At 47.6% G+C, this 17,494-nt stretch overlaps 1 protein-coding gene across 1 annotated transcript in view; it reads left to right on the top strand.

The window, feature by feature from the left end:
* Positions 1 to 7,672: 7,672 nt before the first annotated feature.
* Positions 7,673 to 17,494, top strand: part of EZR (ezrin) — a 51,087-nt gene continuing 41,265 nt past the window's right edge. Inside the window, exons 1-2 of the mRNA XM_041740838.1 lie at positions 7,673 to 7,812; positions 8,949 to 9,036. Coding sequence (XP_041596772.1) covers positions 9,025 to 9,036 — 12 coding nt within the window. The 5' untranslated portion in view covers positions 7,673 to 7,812; positions 8,949 to 9,024. The remainder of the gene's footprint in view (positions 7,813 to 8,948; positions 9,037 to 17,494) is intronic.

Genomic DNA, 17,494 nt, shown 5'->3' with positions numbered 1-17,494 from the left:
AAACAGAAAGCATAACCACAAGAACTGTCTTTATGAATGTGTGGAATGGAAAGATTGGGTGGCAAGGCCTGGGGACAGCTTGCTTCCTACCACATCCAGACACACAGAGACTAGCCCCTGCCAGCAACGTCGCCTGCAGGGCAAGAGCACGTCTGCAGTGACAGCACTCTGGAGCTGAGTGGGATCTTACACGGCACCGGGTTGAACCCATATATTCCACAGATAATAAAGCCAGTCTATGGAGCCCAAGGCAGTGGACATACCCACCCAGCCTACAGACGTGTGTTGTTTGGCTTGCAGAGTGTTTGGAAAAAATTTTTTTAACTAACTGCCAACATTTAAAAATTGGGAAAACTTGTGTTAAGGATTTCAAGCTTTTCTTGAAAGTTAGACGTGGGATAGGCCCACATTCCAGCTTGCCAACAGCCACAGGCAGAAACTGAGGGGTGGTAGCTAGGTCTTTCAGACTCTCCTGCTCCTCCTGTGAGTCTGGCTGCTTCCCCTGTAGCTGAGATGCCTGCCCTGCTAGCATTTTTGCCTGTGGCATGGTCTGAAATGGTGTGCTGACAATCCCAGATCATGGCAGAGTTGGGACCAGCTCCAGGTCTTACAGTTGTCTTTGGACTCTACTACCCAGCCATCCACGCATTCCTGAATCAAATCGTTGGGGTCAGTTGAGGACCTAGTCCCGGAGGCAGCTTGGAATTGCAGATTGGCCAAGTGACAATGCCAAGTTCATGGAAATTCATGGGAAGTCTGGTAAACCCCGAACAGCCAAAGGCCAAGTTTTATTAAGTGTGAACTTTAGGGGTTTCATCTGTCTTGCTCTCCACTGTAACCCACTGCACGACAAGAAGCAGGATCTCAATAAATATTTCTTGAATGACGTACGTGATCCATGTTTCATCCTAAAGCATTGTTCAAGATGTTGTAAAGATGAGTTCATTCTGGACTCAGTCCTTCAGTAAGATCCAGCCAGTTCAGGTAGCATTTATCACTTGCCACAAAAATTTGCCCTGTTAGCAATGTTAGCAAATGGTCTTTTTTTTTTTTTTTTCCCCCAGATTTTATTTATTTAAGAGAGAGGGAAACAGAGATAGCGAGAGAGAGCACAGAGACAAAGGCAGGCGCTCAGCCGACTGAGCCCCCCAGGTACCCCAATTTTTTTTAACTTTCATTTTAAGTGCCAAATCTTCAGTGTACATGTCAAATCTCTAGGATCCAGACATTTCCATGCTCAGTGAGAAAATGTAGTCACTACAAACACACAGAGCTCTGTGTTTGATTCAGCCCAGTAAGTATTAACTGAGCTCCTATTATGTGCAAAGTTCCATTCCAAGTACTTGAGGTAGTAAGACAGCAGACACTGGCCTTACCTTCAAGGAGCTCACAGTTTGAGTAAACAACATTCCAAGAAGATGCTAAAATCACCTCCATCATGCTGGGCATTTATAGCATATTAACTACTTTGTTAAGCTAGCTTTTGAAAAATTGAAAAGAAAAAGAATTTCATGATGATGTAAAAATATTTATGGTTTATATATTCTGCAACCAAACACCTGATTACTAATAACTAATTTATTTGGGAGCTAGTCAGTTTTCATATTATGTGGATTTTTTTCCATATAAAACATTAAACCATGCAGAGAGGAGACAGATCAACTTCAGAGCACGGGCTTCTCCAGGGGAGGGCTCAGTGGGCTTTCCTGCTTTCTTTTTTTTTAAAAAAAATCTGAAGACAATGTGATAAAATATTATAATTTGTTAAATCTGGACAGTGGGTACATAGTTGTATATTGAATTGTTTTCTGAAGATTACACTATTTTATAATTTTTACAAATTATAAAATGACACGCAGAACAGACATAATAATAAGCCCCTTTCCTGAGAAAACTGTCATTATGAACCCATGGCCTCAGGGCCCCTGAGGAGTGTAGATGGGTCTGTCTCTGAGCTACGTGACCCCAGTTGGCTATACTTGTGTCATTGTCTGTTCTGTGTATTATTTCTGCCTCTTTGCCATCAAGCACTGTGTCTTACGGCTGTCAGAATATCTGCTTGTACCTTGCACCCTGCCTTCTAATCTGCTGTGTCCTGGGGCAAGAGCTAATCAAACTTGTTAGAATCCCCAGTAAAATGGAATTAAGGGAAACACAGATTCTAAATAGATGAATTTTTTTTTAAAGATTTTATTTATTCATGAGAGATATACAGGGAGAGCAGAGACATCAGAGAGATACACAGAGGGAGAAGCAGGCTCTCTGCAGAGAACCTGGTGTGGGACTCAATCCCAGGACCTGGGATCGTGACCTGAGCCAAAGACAGAGGCTCAACCACTGAGCCACCCAGGTGCCTCTAAATAGATGAAATTTTTAAACATTTCTTTCCCCTATCATCATCTGGTTTCTGATGGTGTTTTGGGCACCTGGGATCTAGGTAAGTAATGTGTTTCCATGGTTATCCATCCAGGGCATAGCAGTAAGGTTATTTCTTGGAAAGAAAACTAACCTGACTACACTGGCTTTGGTACCAATCAGCTGTGTTCATTCATTTGTTTATTCAACAAATATGCACTGAACATCTACTAGGTGCCAGGCACTGTTCTAGCTACTGAGGGCATAGTGATGAACAGACAGGAGCTTCAGTCCTTGTAGGGGAGTACGACAGAAAATAAAGGCCTAAACAAGCACGACAGAGCAGAGAGGGTGAAGTGCTCTGAACACAGCAAACCAGGTGAAGCAGCAAGAAGGGACCTGGGGGTGGCACTTCATGTGAGAAAGTTGGGATGTGCCCTCAAGGAAGGCAGTATTTGGATAAAGGCCAGGCTGGCAGAGATGGGAGAGTGGCATTCCAGGCAGAGGGAGTATCACATGTGAGGTCCCTAAAGCAGGAATGGGGTTGATGCATTCACAGAACAGAAATGCCAGGCAGCTGGAACAGAGTGAGCACAGCACCAGGGAGATGGACCTCAGATGCAGGTGGAAAGGCAGACAGGAGGGGATCTCACAAGGCCTAGGAAACGGTGTGAATGTTATGCTAAAATCACTGGCTAGGGTATGACACGATTTGATACATTCTGCAAAGGGTCTGGTACCTCTGCTACACTGGACGCAGAGGGATAGGGATGAAGCGGGGTCAAGGGACAAAGAGGAATTCCGGCTGGCTTCTAGGTTTGGGACCAAGCAACAGAGTTTGGCTGCTCCTGCTGTTTGCTGAGAAGGGGAAGGTTGGGAGAAGGGCAGTTTTCGACAAATCAAGAGTCCTGGAGATATCCAAGTATAAAGTTGTTGCTCAGGGGAGAGGTCAGGGCTGGAAATGTTATGTAAGCCTTGGGATCAGCTGACATGACCTAGGAAGTGACTGCGCACAGGTAAGCACCCAAGAATGGGCTCTGGGCTAAGCCTGAGGTAGGAGGTTGGGGAGAGGGCACTGGAGAGGACAGAGGGGAAAAACAAACCCTAACAACAGAATGCTCCCAGGGACTGATTCACGCGTGGAAGACTGCTTAGGAGGAGAAGATGAGGCACAGAAGTTTGGCTCCAGGATTTAGCAAGTTGAAACTCACTGGCATCCTGACAAGAAAAGTCTGGGTGCAGGAGTGCAGACAATTAATTTAATTTCTGTGGAGCTGCTTCCTCTGTGAAATGTGGGTGATGGAAGAGATGATATTTGAGGTCTTGTCCATTACATACTGTACAATTTTTAAGCCGGATTTTTTTTTTAGATCCTCATAACAGGGGGCGTCTGGGTGCCTCAGTTGGCTAAGCATCTGCCTTGGGCTCAGGTCATGATCCCAGGGGCCTGGGATTGAGCCCCCACATTGGGCTCCCTTCTCAGCAGGGAGTCTACCTCTCCCTCTGCCCCTCCTCCTGCTTGTGCTTTCTCTTTCTCAAATAAATAAGATCTTTAAAAAAAAAAAAAAAAAACCAAAAAAGAGCATCTGCCTTCAGTTTAGGTCATAATCTCAGCCAAGGTCCTGGGATTAAGCCCCAAATTGCAGGCTCCCTGCTCAGCAGAGAGTCTGCTTCTCTCTCTCCATCCCCCCTCATGCTCTCTCTCTCCGACAAATAAGTAAAATCTTTTTAAAAAATCTCAAAATGGTCAGAGATAAGAAAAATTATAAAAGAAGCTATGCTTTTAGAGAGTTTATTAGTCAAAAAGTTGTGTGGTCACTAATACTCTCCTACATAAAACTTGTAGGGTTATTTATGTAAATTTTTAAATAAGACAAGGAAACTTTCAAACAGAACACCGAGTGGCCAGATTTCTCAGTGGACCCAAATGATGGAAGCTGTGCCATCAAGATAGTACCAAGAGACTCCTAGTATATTTCCCTGTGAAGACCCTTAAACATTATTTCTAGACACAAGGCAGCAGCCACCTGTCAGACCGTCAGGGTTCTTACTCAAACTTTGCTACTGAATTTTCACACAAGGTTACTGAGACCTGAAAAATAGCCTCAATCGTTGTTTGGCCAAGGGTACCCTACGTATTTCCCTATTGCCTATTGACGGCTCTGTTGAAGTGAAAGGAGCTAGAGATGGTCATACTATTTGTGAACTTTTTTTTTTTTTTTTGGTTGAGATAACCTGGCACCAGTGTGGAGACTGGCTCGGGGGTGATCTCATAGGAAGGCTGCCCTCGGCTAGATCAGGGAATGGTATCTAAGACTGTTGGCTCCAGGTTTTCTTACTTCCTCCCATGATATTGATTAATAAACATGAACAAAAACCATGGCTTAGAAAAGACACAGGTATAATTTCACAGAAGAATTGTGAAGAGAGAGACAAGGTAAATAATATTGTCAGGATCCTGATACATCTTAAGTCAGCTGTTCTGAAATTTTGGTATGCATCAGATTCACCTGGGGGCTTGCTAAAGCCATAGAGCCCAGGGTTCACCTGAGCCTTACTGGCTTGTGATTCCTGGAGGGGGCTCCTTGAATGATTCCAAGGCAACTGAAGCTTCAGGGCCACTGTCCTAAGCAATTCTCTCTCTCTCTCTCTTTTTTTAATATTATTTATTTATTCATGAGAGACAGAGAGAAGCAGAGACATTGGTAGAGGGAGAAGCAAGCTCCCTGTGGGGAGCCTGAAGTGGGACTCATCCCAGCACCTGGGGATCATGACCTGAGCCAAAGGCAGAGATGCTCAATCACTGAGCCACCCAGGTGCCCCTGTCCTAAGCAATTCTCATAGATGCCTTGGAACTGGTTCTTCTGTGTGTGTTGGGGAGGGCGGGGGCAGGGAAGGAGTTTAGGTCCCAATGTCAGATGAAAATAAATTACTACTGGTAAATCCACTTAAAACACTCATAAGATACAGCAGGAATGTTTTTGCAGAGGAAGAAAACCCTGTAGAGCAGCACGTAAGGATAATGCTTACAGTAAGACACATGAGGAATGCGTATGCAAACTATGTTTTTATACTATTCTAACTTACAGGAGAAAAGTATGCCTAGAAGTCAAAATTAAATGCTCAAAAAAAAAAAAAAAAGCAAAGTTAAATGCTCCATTTTATGACTCAGTGACACAAGAACACCATGAAATATATGTTATTAAGTCCATTCTATGGATGAAGAGGTGGGAGCTCAGTCACTTTAAAGAGATTTGCCCGAAATGATTGGCATGTCAGTAATGGAACCAAGATTCAGACTTAGTTCTGCTCTTTTCATTAAACTTTTTGAGATAACTGTAGATTCACATGTTGTAAGAATGCAATCTTTTCATTTTGATCACACTGCCAGAGGCCAGTTCTTTTTTTTTTTTTTTTTTTTTTAAAGACTTTGAGATAGAGAGTGAGAGTGCACAAGTCGGAGGTGGGGAAGGGGCAGAGGGAGAAGCAGGCTCTCCACTGAGCAGGGAGCTCAATGTGGGACTCAATCTCAGGACCCCAGGGATTATGACCTGAGCAGACTGTTAATCCACTAAACCACCCAGATGCCCCAAGGGCCAGTTCATTTTTAAGCATTTCCCTGAAGGGTAAAGTTCAGAAATGCTTCAGAAGGTCTTGGGCCACTGCTCTTTTAAACATCTAATTTAAAAGACAATATGCTAGGGGCACCTGGGTGGCTCAGTGGTTGAGCATCTGCCTTTGGCTCTGGGCATGATCCTGGGGTCCTGGGGTCCTGGGATCGAGTCCCATATCAGGCTCCCCACAGGAAGCCTGTCTCTGCCTATGTCTCTGCTTATCTCTCTGTGTCTCTCATAAATAAATAAATAAAATCTTTAAAAGAATAAATGAAAAAAAAAACCTATGTGCTATAAACTGGGTAAAAAACAAAACAAAACAAAAAAAAAAACCAATAGATCAGAAGCACAGTGTCAGGAGAGTTGGAGACCAAAAATGGCTCCCAAGGCTCCAGGCAGTGATGAGGGAGAGAGGGTGTGCGAGGAGGACTTGTCCAATCGGAACCATTGTCACGGTAGGTTATTTAATATCTTTTCATAGTTTTTTCCTACTGCACTTACCCTTCTATCTCCATTTTAATATTAAAGTCTCTCAGAATAAACACACTTGTCAGAATACAGGACAAAGGCCTCGGGCCTCACCTGGGCCTCTGCCCTGCTATGGACCTGCAGCTGGGAGAGGGTCACAGGTGCCTACTGACAAGGGTTACCCCACCAGTGGTCTGTCCCTGTGGCAGGTTAGGCATTAGGAGGAAGCCCTCACTGTGTTAAGTACTTTGCATGCGTGATCTCATTCAATCCCTAAAGCCCACTGAGTATCTCCATTCTACACAGCAGGAAACGGAGTCTTATTTGGTGCTTTGCCCAAAGTCACCGGCTACTCTTTGTACCAGGACAGATTTAAGCCCTGTTCTAGGCATCCTACCTATATTACCTCTAATCCCCATAAGGACTCGGTGAAAAGGGTGCCATAATTATGCCACTTTACAGACGTGAAAGCACAAACTCAGTTAAGTAACTCTCTCAACCCAAGAAGTTAGTGGTGAGGCCAGGAAGGGAATTCAGGAGAGGCTCAGGTCTCCAGCCTGAGCCGGCATCACCACCACCTGGACGCAGCAACACGCGGACTGCTGGGCCCCAGCCCCCGTTTCGGATTCCCGGGGGGGGGGGGGGGGGGGGGGCGGCACCTGCGGATTTCCGCTCCTGCAGGTTCACAGGTGAGGTCGGAGCTGCAGGTCTGAGGACAGAGGTCACAGCCCTAGAGTCCGCTGCTGCCTTGGTCACTGTGCAACAAATCCCAGTGGCCCCCGAAGTACACGTGTTTTTAAGAGTTCCTCTTGGGAAGCGTGTGCAAAAATTATTTTAAACGATTCCCAGAATCTCTGCCCCCCGGAGATTTCACCGTGGTCTGCGGTTGGTCAAGTCAGACGAGAGCACAACGTGCCCCCAAGCAGAGCGCTCGGCCGCCGCCGCCGCCGCCGCCTTGGGTCTCAGCCCCACCCCAGGGCAGGGGCGCGGCCCACGTGCGCCCCCACCCAGCCGCCGCGCGCCCAGCTCTAGCGACCTCATCTTGGTCTCCCTCGGCCCTCGGTGGAGCAAACGGCCTCACGCCTTAGACATCTGCACCAGAGACACTGCAGCGGGGCCAGGCTCTGCAACGCCCTCGGCGAGCGGGGCGCGCCCACCCGGGTCCCGCCGCCCTGGGGGGAGGCCGGCGGCGAGGGGCGCCCCGGGCCCGGCCGCAGCCATGTTGCGCGCCGGGAGCGCCTGGCGGGGCGGGCGGGGCGTTAGGGGCGCGGCCCCGGGACCCCGCCCCGCCGAGGACTCTCGGGAGCTCGGGCGGCGGGCGCCCTGCGCGGACACTGCGGCAGCGGGTGCGCACGGTCCTCTGCGGGCGCCGCGGGTGAGCGGGCGCGTGGCCCGGGGCGGGGGGCGGGGGGCGGCCGGGCGGGGTTCGCGCCCCGAGGAGGGCAGGTGTGGCGCGGCCGGCCCGGGGGGGGGGTGCGCGGGCCCGGAGCCGGTGGTCCTGGGAAGAGCCGGGCTCGGGGGCCCCTCGGGTCTGTGTCCGGGCGCAAGCAAGCGGCAGCGGGAGCTGAGCCCCCAGGTGTGGCCGCCCCCGCCGCTCCGGCCCGTCCGCCGTCGGCCCCGTCCCCCAAGTGCCCGCCGAGCCCGGCCCCTCCCGCCGCGCCCGGCCCGCGGCCCTCCGGCCCCTCCGGCCCCTCCGGGGCGGGGACCATTTTTCAAAAGTGTTTCTCAAAGGCTTGACGGTTGCGGTTTCAGCCGTGGGGCAAACGGTTGCTTCACAAAGTGAAACTTGGTGTCTGCTGCGCTCGGGGCTGGCTTCCTGGAAGTCCGCGGAGCACCTCGGAGGGCGCCCCGCCCGCTTCCGCGTCCCCGAGTGGGGCCCCTCCCCCCTAGGCCCCCTCCCCACGAGGTCCCTCCCCACGAGGTCCCCTCCACCCGGGCCCCCTCCCACGAGGTCCCCTCCCCACGAGGTCCCCTCCACCCTGGCCCCCTCCCTCGGGGTCTCCCCCCCACTAAGTCCCCTGCTCCGAGGCCCCCTCCCTCGGGGTCTCCTCCCCCCTAGGCCCCCTCCCCACGAGGTCCCCTCCACCCTGGCCCCCTCCCTCGGGGTCTCCTCCCCCCTAGGCCCCCTCCCCACGAGGTCCCCTCCCCCCTAGGCCCCCTCCCCACGAGGTCCCCTCCCCACGAGGTCCCCTGCCCCGAGGCCCCCTCCCCACGAGGTCCCCTCCGCCGGGCCCCCCCCACCAAGTCCCCACCCCGCCGGGCCCCTCCCCCTCCCCCCTCCCCTCCCCCTTCCCCCCTCCCCCTTCCCCCCTCCCCCTTCCCCCCTCCCCCTTCCCCCCTCCCCCCCGCCCCCTCCCCCGCGGGGCCCGCCCGGCCCGCCGTAATTGCAGGTTGGGCGGTGACTCAGGCGGGCGCCCGCCCGGCCGGTTCTTAAGCGGCAGCGCGGGGCGGGCGCGGAGAGTCGGGCGAGGCGGCGGCTGCGCGCGCTCAGGGGCGTCCCTCTGCCTGCAGGTCCCGGGAGCGGTCTCAGCTGCTGCGGCAGAGTCGAGTTTCCGGCGGAGTGAGGAAAGCCCGCGAGGAGCCCAAGATGCCGAAGCCGGTAAGCGGCCGGGACCCCGGGCGGGCGGGCGGGCGGGCGCGGGGCGCCGCCTGCGGGCCTTTGTGGGCGTCGGGGAGGGAGCTCGCCCCCCCCGCCCCGCCCCGCCCCAGGAGCTTATGTTCTTTGGTAAAAGAAAGTTCGTCCTGCTCGGGAACTATTCGAACGCCGCTCGGAAGTTTCTTAGTAAGAAGTTGTCCAGGTGGCGGAGGGGCCGGGGCTTCCGACGACGCCCATCGGCTCCAGTCCCGGGCGGGTCAGACCCGCCCCCGCCCCCCCACGCCTTCTGCGGCCTGAGCGGCCCGGCCCGGGCTCCTCTTCCCGGCGGGCACCTGCCTGCCGGCCGCGCTCCGCCACCCGGGGGTGTGCGGTGGCAGCGGGATTCGGGCCGCTGAAGCAGGCTGGGTGGTGACCCGCGTCGCCGACGCAGGAGGCCGCCCGCCCCCCGGTGGTGCGCCCGGGGCCGCCTCGTACCACCCGCACCGCGTCCCCCGAATCCGATCGTGTAGCTCCCAGGGTTAGGCCCCCGCCCGGGGGGGGCGTTCATTTAAGTGGGGGGAGCAAGGCAGGTTCTTTGTGACCAGCATTTCTTGGGAAGCTGTATCACCTGCTTTAACACACGGGAACTGTGGCTGGATGTTGGGGAGAGGATTTGGCTTTTTTTTTTTTTTTTTAAACGTTTTGACTCAGGATGGAGAAGATAGGTGGATTCGTTAAAAATTGCACTTAAAGATACAGAATTCTAGTTTTTCAGACGAGTTGGTTCTGTAGTCCATGCTGATGCACTTTCCAAAGGAGTTCTTGATTAATCGAGGGTTTACTGTTAGATTAAATAAATTACTGTGTTAACGTGCTATCAGCTCAGAGACCAATATAGTTTTTGTCTAAATTACATAATTACGATGATTGATTCGTGCTGCAGAAAATGTTTTTCCTGCGCAAAGCTCTTCTTTTTGTTTCACACTTGGCACATGGCACCCAGGCTTTACAATGCCTATGATGTAAAACTGATGTAAACTCAACCAGTTACTCAGGGCACAGCCCCATGCAGCCTTTTGCAGAGCAGCCGTCAAGACGTTACCGTAGGTATTGGTTTTCTTTATTTCACTGAAAAGAGGCAGAGTTTAGCTTTTAAGATATCACTCTGAAAATAGGCAGTAAACCAGTTTCCTGTCACTGCTTATCTTTCTCATTTCTCAAAATGATCTGTAATTTCTTTTATTCTTTTTATTGCAGTAAATACACATAAAAATACAATTTGTTATCTTAACCATTATTAAGTGTATAGTTCAGTGGCATAGGTATATTCGCCACCACCATCCATCTCTACAATTTTTTCATCTTTTGAAACTGAAACTCTAACCATTAAATACTAACTCCCCATCCTCTCCTCCAGCCCCTCCTACCCACCCTTATACTTCCTGTCTCTACCACTTTGACTACTCTTAGGTCCCTCATATAAGTGGAATCACACAATATGGTCCTTTTGAGACTGGCTCACTTCACTTAGTATACTGTCTTCAAGGTTCATCCATGTCGTAGCATGTGTTAGAATTTCCTCACTTTTTAAGGCTCTTTTTTTCTTTTCTTACAGCAGGTATATTTTAATTGTATAAAGATAAGATACATTTGAATGGTTGGGGTTTTGGGCTTCTACCTGAATCCTTGAATTCAGCAGGCACAGTAATTTTGATATCTAAACTGTCAGTAGACAACTAAAACAGTATGAATGAAATAATATTTATTTGCTGTTTTTTTCTTGGTATTACTTCTTGAATCACACTTAGATTGGGTGTTCACTCATTTAGCAAGCATCTGTCCTGCAAGCTGCGTGCACAAGGCATGGATAGGTGAGACCAAGCTTGTCTCCGGGGAGCTTATAGTCTAGAACCCAAGCCAGGATACGCACGAATGCTAAAGTAGAAGCTGAAATACTGAGTACCACCAAAGAGGGGGAGAGGCTTAGGTCAAGTGCAACACCGTTAGGAGGAAAACCATCCCATGGGGAAATGCGTAGACTGTATTGAAGTTATCCTTCAGCTGAGAAGTTACCCTTCAGCTAAGTCTTGCTCGAGGGCTGTGGGTAGGATTTGATCAGCGTGGGTACTCCATGGGAGGCATTCTCTGGTTTTGCTTTTCCCACAACTGTTTTGGGGCTCTACTCATGTAGACTTCCAAGGAGGAGGGTTTGAGGTCCAGAAGACACCACACCCTCTGCTCAGCTGACTGACCTTGTGGGCCCCTCTTATCTGGGGAGAGGCATGGGGGGTTTGTGTCCAAGGATCTGGCTCAGGAAGCAGGCCTTGTGCCAGTGGTTCAGCCAAGGGTGACCTGGGGTCCTCCTCCTTCTTTACTTCTTAACCACCACACTTGCTTTCTTCATTGTGATAAGGAAGGAGGCATAGGGCTGTAGAAAGGAAAACCACAGCAGTCAAGTTTAGGAATGATGCAAGCTCTCTTAAATCTTTTCTGAGCTTAAGGGGTACTGGCAGATGCTGTAACTTCATTTCTAAAGTTTTGATGTGAAAGTTTTTAATATAAAATATTTTTCCTTTCCGTAGGAAAACTGAAAGCATGTTCAAAATTCCACCCTGTGCCAAAATGTTAAGATAATTTCTGAGATTACTTTGCCTCTCTGGGAATATATAGCCTCTTCCACTAATTTTTTTTTCTGTACCCACTGTGGAATAAGTCCTTGTTTCTTAGCTTCATGTTGCAGGTTCCTGGTCTATAAAATGGGGCTGCTGGCAAGTACCTAATTCATAATGGTACATGAGACAATTAATGTCCATTAAATATTTTAACAGACACAGGATTTACTGAATCTACTGGTTCATTTTCCAGCAAAACACCCCACCCCCCACCCCCAATCAATTGAGGAGGACACATGGGATGTGTTTTCTGTGTATCCCTCCTTCACCGCGGGCAGATGGTGAATTAGATAGCTAAGATTTTCCCATGTGGTGAGAAGTGCTGGCTAGGATTAGTCATTTATCATCACACTGTCTGTAAGGCACAGTGAGTCTATTTGTACGTTCATCCATTAGTTCAGCAGGCATTTATGCATTATTCTGCTAGAAGTTGAGGCTACCAAGATGAGCAGACACAGAAATATTCCCTGGCGTCGTGGATTTACAGTCTGGTGATTGGAACAGACAGTAATCCTAGAATAACTTTAGTGCATATAATGGCATTTGTGTGGTGGTTATTGGCAGAAGTGTTAGGGAAGACAGGAAGGCACCCCAGGAGGTGATGACTGTTCAAGCAATGTGAGGAATGGAGGGGTCTTTACTAGGTGAAGGAGGGAGGCCAGAGCAAAACAGCTAGAAAGGGAACAACTTGTACAAAGGTCCTGTGGTGGGAGGGGAGTAGGATGAGTTCAGGGTTCTAGATGAGAATGTGTATGGCTAGAGAGGAATATCAGGCCAGCTGTGCAGAGCCTAGCAGGCCATAAGAGGGCATTTTTCAGGACTTAACTCAGGGGGAAACACTGAAGGGTTTTGATTGGAAGGAAGTGACCTGATCAGATTTGGCTTTTGAAAGGTCATTTCAGCTGCACTAAGAGAATCAGTAGGAGGGAGGAGGTGAAGGTGCAAGGGTAGACTCTTGGAATAGCGTGGACCATGGGAGTGTGATGCAAATGGAGAGAAGTGGATGTGTTTGGGAGCTCTTTGATAGGACTTGGTGGGTAAATTGGGTGCAGAGGGCAGAGTGTAGCTCTGGTGTCTGGCTTGCATAACTGGTTGGATGGTAGTGCCATTCACCGAGATAAGGAACCTGGAAGAAGACCAGGTGTGGGAGGGAGGGTTGAGAGTTTGGTTTGTACTTGCTGACAAATTTGTGACTGTGATCAATGAAAGGAGTCCTTGCCTTCTTCCATGTTTATAATTGCAACCTCCTAAAATATATACAAATGTCAGTGTTTTTCTTAAACTACAGTGTGTTTTAAATTCACCTAGACTAAAAGTAATCCAGCTTCATCACACGTGCATACTGCACACACATAAAGTTAAAAGTTAGGTTTTCATGCTTTATTCTCAAACTTTGGCATATGTAATTCTCTGGACACCTAAAGATTCCTGGTCTCTCACAGTACTACTGAATCCCCATCTCTAGGGCCAGGTGCTTTCAGTAAGCTCTCCCCAGATGGATTTGATGGGCCCCTAGACTTTGGGAACTGCTGATTTCATAAGGAAAAGGTAGTTTATATGTTCATTCCCTCGGAATCCCTGCGATGCAGGGAGGCCCTCTTGATGGGTGGGGTTGATGCCGATGGTTGTGTGTGAGCAGAGACCAGAACCCATGGTATGTTTAGGGGGGACAGCAAAACCCAGTGTGATTCCAAAGCATCCATTCAGGCAAATGTTCATGCAGGCTTGGGAGTGGATATTGAGTCGCCTTCTTGAAGTTGCAACTTAAATGCCGTGGGTGCCATCACTGGTATTTGGAATGTGGCTGGGGTGGGGATGAAGAAGATAACTGGATGGATCTCAAACTCCAGAAACACAGGAGCTAAGATGTCTAATTGGATCTCTCTGATTCAAACTTATCTCTGCAGGAGTCCAGTTGCAGAGCTTAATTTGGCAGTGACCAGTGGGCTCTCTCAAATTTTGGTTTTCTTGTTTTTAAAGGGGAAATAGAGGCAGCCGTTTTTCATTGAATAGGAGGGAAGAGCAATCCCATTCCTCATTCCTCTTTTTCTCTCCTGATCTTCCACACTGGCTTCTCTGGTTAGTTACTGTCCTAAGTAGTAATGTGATTTCTAACAAAAACTTTGTAATCAGTTTATGAATACTTACAGTTTGGGAAAGGAAAACAATATTGCTATTCTTATTGAATTATGATTACTCTATTTTATTTAAACTTCTAGGCTTCTTTGACATTTTGAAGATTCTTAGGCTGATTCAGTATATGCCTGCTTCACCTCTAATCTGAAGCAATAAAATTCACAGCCTGCTTTTAAAATCGGTGAATGCATTTTGAGTTATTCCTAATATTTTATTTCATTTCAGTGGTAGCTACACTTAGGGGAATCCCCAGTTACTCCAGTTGGTTTTGTTTTGTTTTGCTTTGCTTTTTTTGTTGTGTTTTAAGTAGGCTCCATGCCCAGGGTGGAGCCCAACCTGGGACTCTGTCTCACGACCCTAAGATCACAACTTCAGCCAAAACCAAGAGCCAGCCAGGCACCCCAGCTCCAATTAGTTTTTAAGTTAAGCACTAAATGTATGGTTGCCACTACTAATTAGAGAATATTTACTGAAGAGACTAAAAGATTGCATTATTTTCCTTCTAAAGAGAGTCTTACCATTCATGTCTGTGGCATAAAGAATGAAGATCTTATTGTAGACTTCAGTAGTTTATTTAGTAATCTCTACATCTGATGTGGGGCTCAAACTGAGGACCCTGAGATCAGGAGTCATGTACTCTTCAACTAAGCCAGCCAGGCACTCCTAGTTGTTTTGTTTTCTGTTTTAGAAAAGAAATGATGCTATAATGTGAATTTTTTTTAAGATTTTTATTTATTTATTAGAGACAACACAGAGAGAGGCAGAGGGAGAAGCAGGCCCCATGCAGGGAGCCTGATGAGGGTGATCCTAAGCCACCGGTGTGTCCGACTTAGAAACTTTTGGCTAAAAATGCTTAGCCCCCATGGCCCAGCAGTTTAGCGCCACCTTCAGCCAGGGGTGTGATCCTGGAGACCCAGGATCGGGTCCCACGTTGGGCTCCCTGCATGGAGCCTGCTTCTCCCTCTGCGTGTGTCTCTGCCTCTTTCTCTGTCTTTCATAAATAAATAAAATCTTTTTTTAAAAAGGCTTAATATATAGTTAATGAACATAATTTTTCCAAATAAAAATGCAAAGCCATATAAAGAATAGTTTCATAATTTAGTATTTAACCTGTACTTTGGCAAGCTATCTAGCTTCTAGGAACCTCAGTTTTGTCATCTGTAAAATGGGAGTAACATTTTTATTTTTTATTTATTTTTTTATTTTTTTAAATTATGATAGTCACAGAGAGAGAGAGAGAGAGAGGCAGAGACATAGGCAGAGGGAGAAGCAGGCTCCATGCACCGGGAGCCTGATGTGGGATTTGATCCCGGGTCTCCAGGATCGCACCCTGGGCCAAAGGCAGGCGCCAAACCGCTGCGCCACCCAGGGATCCCGGGAGTAACATCTTTAAATGAAAAGAATTCTACATAAAATAAAGCTTGTGTCTATGAAATCCAAATATGTCTCCAGATGCCATCTGCTCTGTGTATGTCTTGTGTACGTTTTTTTCTGAAAACTTCACAAATTTTTTAATGGAACGCATAGCCAAAACTAAGGGTTTTAGTTTCCTAGTTGCTATTAGCCAGGTAAAGTTTGTCAGTAGACCTTTCTAAGAAAAATAGCACTGTGAAATGTATGGGTTATTTAGTGAAAGGGAACACTCTTACCTCTCTTTCTCATCCCCTGTCTTCTGGTTGTCAGAATTCCTGGGAGGTCATATGGGCTCCTTCCTTATTCATTGAAGTCCTGTTTTATGCCGTTACATCCTAGGTGGTAGTATTATAGAATTAAGGTAGATTGTTGCCATTAAGGGATTTTTAGTCTAATAGGGGAGTCAGATAATGTAAGCAAAGAATTACAATGCAGTATAATAAGAATGATAATGGAGCTACATAGGGAAGAAGATGAAGTGTGCCTTGGAGAGCTAGGGAAAGCTTCCCAGCCAGTGAGATGCTTAGGTGGGTGTTGAGGGGTGCATAGGAGCTCACCAGTGCATCAGAGCAGAAGGGCATTTAAGGCAGCAGCAGTCAGTGGTGGTTCTATCTTGTGTTGTGAGTCACAGTCCATTCTCTAGGCTCTTCTCTCTCTCTCTCTTTTTTTTTAATCATTTATTCATGAATGACACAGAGAGGAGAGGCAGAGACATAGGCAGAGAGAGACGCAGGCTCCCTGCAGGGAACCCAGTGTGGGACTCAGTCTCAGGACTCTGGGATCACAACCAGAGCCAAAGACAGACATTCAACCACTGAGCCACCCAGGCTTCCCTCTAGGCTCTTCTTAATACCTATAGATAAATGGTAATACTGGTTCAAAGAACATGGAAGACTGCATTAATTATCTTTTTAATGTGTAATATATTTGATAAAATCAAACCTTAAAAGCAAAATGACCTTGACCCAACTTTTATTGGATCGTGGGGATCAATTGGACGTGAGGATCAAACTGTAATAGCAAGTATAGCAGATTATGCTTACCTTTTTGTTAACTTTAAAGATACTTTCCACATCCTATTTTTTTCTATATTTGCCTGAAAGTCAGTTCCTATGTCAAAAAATTGTAATCAGATATTATCATAAATAATTGTTTTTACTTTAGGATAGTATAGGTTAAGACTAAATATGGCTGTGACTGGTTTTTGTAGGGGCCACACACTAGGAATGGTTTTCACATTTTAAAAAATATTTACTTATTCATGAGAGGCACAGAGAGAGAGAGGCTGAGACACAGGTAGAGGGAGAAGCAGGCTCCATGCAGGGAGCCTGATGCGGGACTGGATCCCGGATCCTGGGATCACGACCTGAGCTGAAGGCAGACGCCCAACCACTGAGCCACCCAGGTGCCTGGTTTTTACACTTTTAAAGAGTTGTTTAGAACAAAAGTACAGTAACATGCAAAAGACACCACAATGGCCCCCCAAAGCCTAAAATACTTATCTGGACCTTCACAGAAAAATTTGGTAACCTCTGCTTTAGGATAAAAATAATTACTTAAATATATTGTTCTTGTATATATATTATGACAAAGCTAATAATATTTCCAAGCAGATCGACACCAGCTGTTCCAATTTTTAAAAATTTCTAATCAAAGAGCAAATAATCTGTTAGCCAATATTAGGTGCATCACAGGCTGTGATGAGAAGGTAGGTATTGAGAAGGCTGCTGTCACCTAGGAGCAGGCACGGGTGGTGTTGAGGGAATATTTTAAACAAGGCTGGTGCTCCAGCAGATCTTTGTTGTATAGACAAAGTGGTAGTATCTTGTGTCACACTGGCTAAGCCATTGTATGATGACAGACTTCTGGCGGACAGCAAAAGAAAGCAATTTGTATCTGATATCTGAGTTGAAAGGAGAAGATTATATAAATGAGTTGTTTTTTTAATTACTGACAATTTGAAATTAACTTTTGACTCACTATAGTCTATGAATTTCTGACTGTACACAGTTTTATAATTCATTCATTAGACAGCTCTATCTAAAATAGAACCCCTTTCGGGGATCCCTGGGTGGCGCAGCGGCTTGGCGCCTGCCTTTGGCCCAGGGCGCGATCCTGGAGACCCGGGATTGAATCCCACATCGGGCTCCTGGTCCATGGAGCCTGCTTCTCCCTCTGCCTGTGTCTCTGCCTCTCTCTCTCTCTCTGACTATCATAAATAAATAAAAATTAAAAAAAAAAAATAGAACCCCTTTCAACTG

The sequence above is a fragment of the Vulpes lagopus genome, chromosome 2 (assembly GCF_018345385.1).
Source record: "Vulpes lagopus strain Blue_001 chromosome 2, ASM1834538v1, whole genome shotgun sequence".
Taxonomy (NCBI): Eukaryota; Metazoa; Chordata; class Mammalia; order Carnivora; family Canidae; genus Vulpes; species Vulpes lagopus.
The sequence above is the reverse complement of the archived record's forward strand: the minus strand, read 5'-3'. Positions and strand labels throughout refer to the sequence as shown.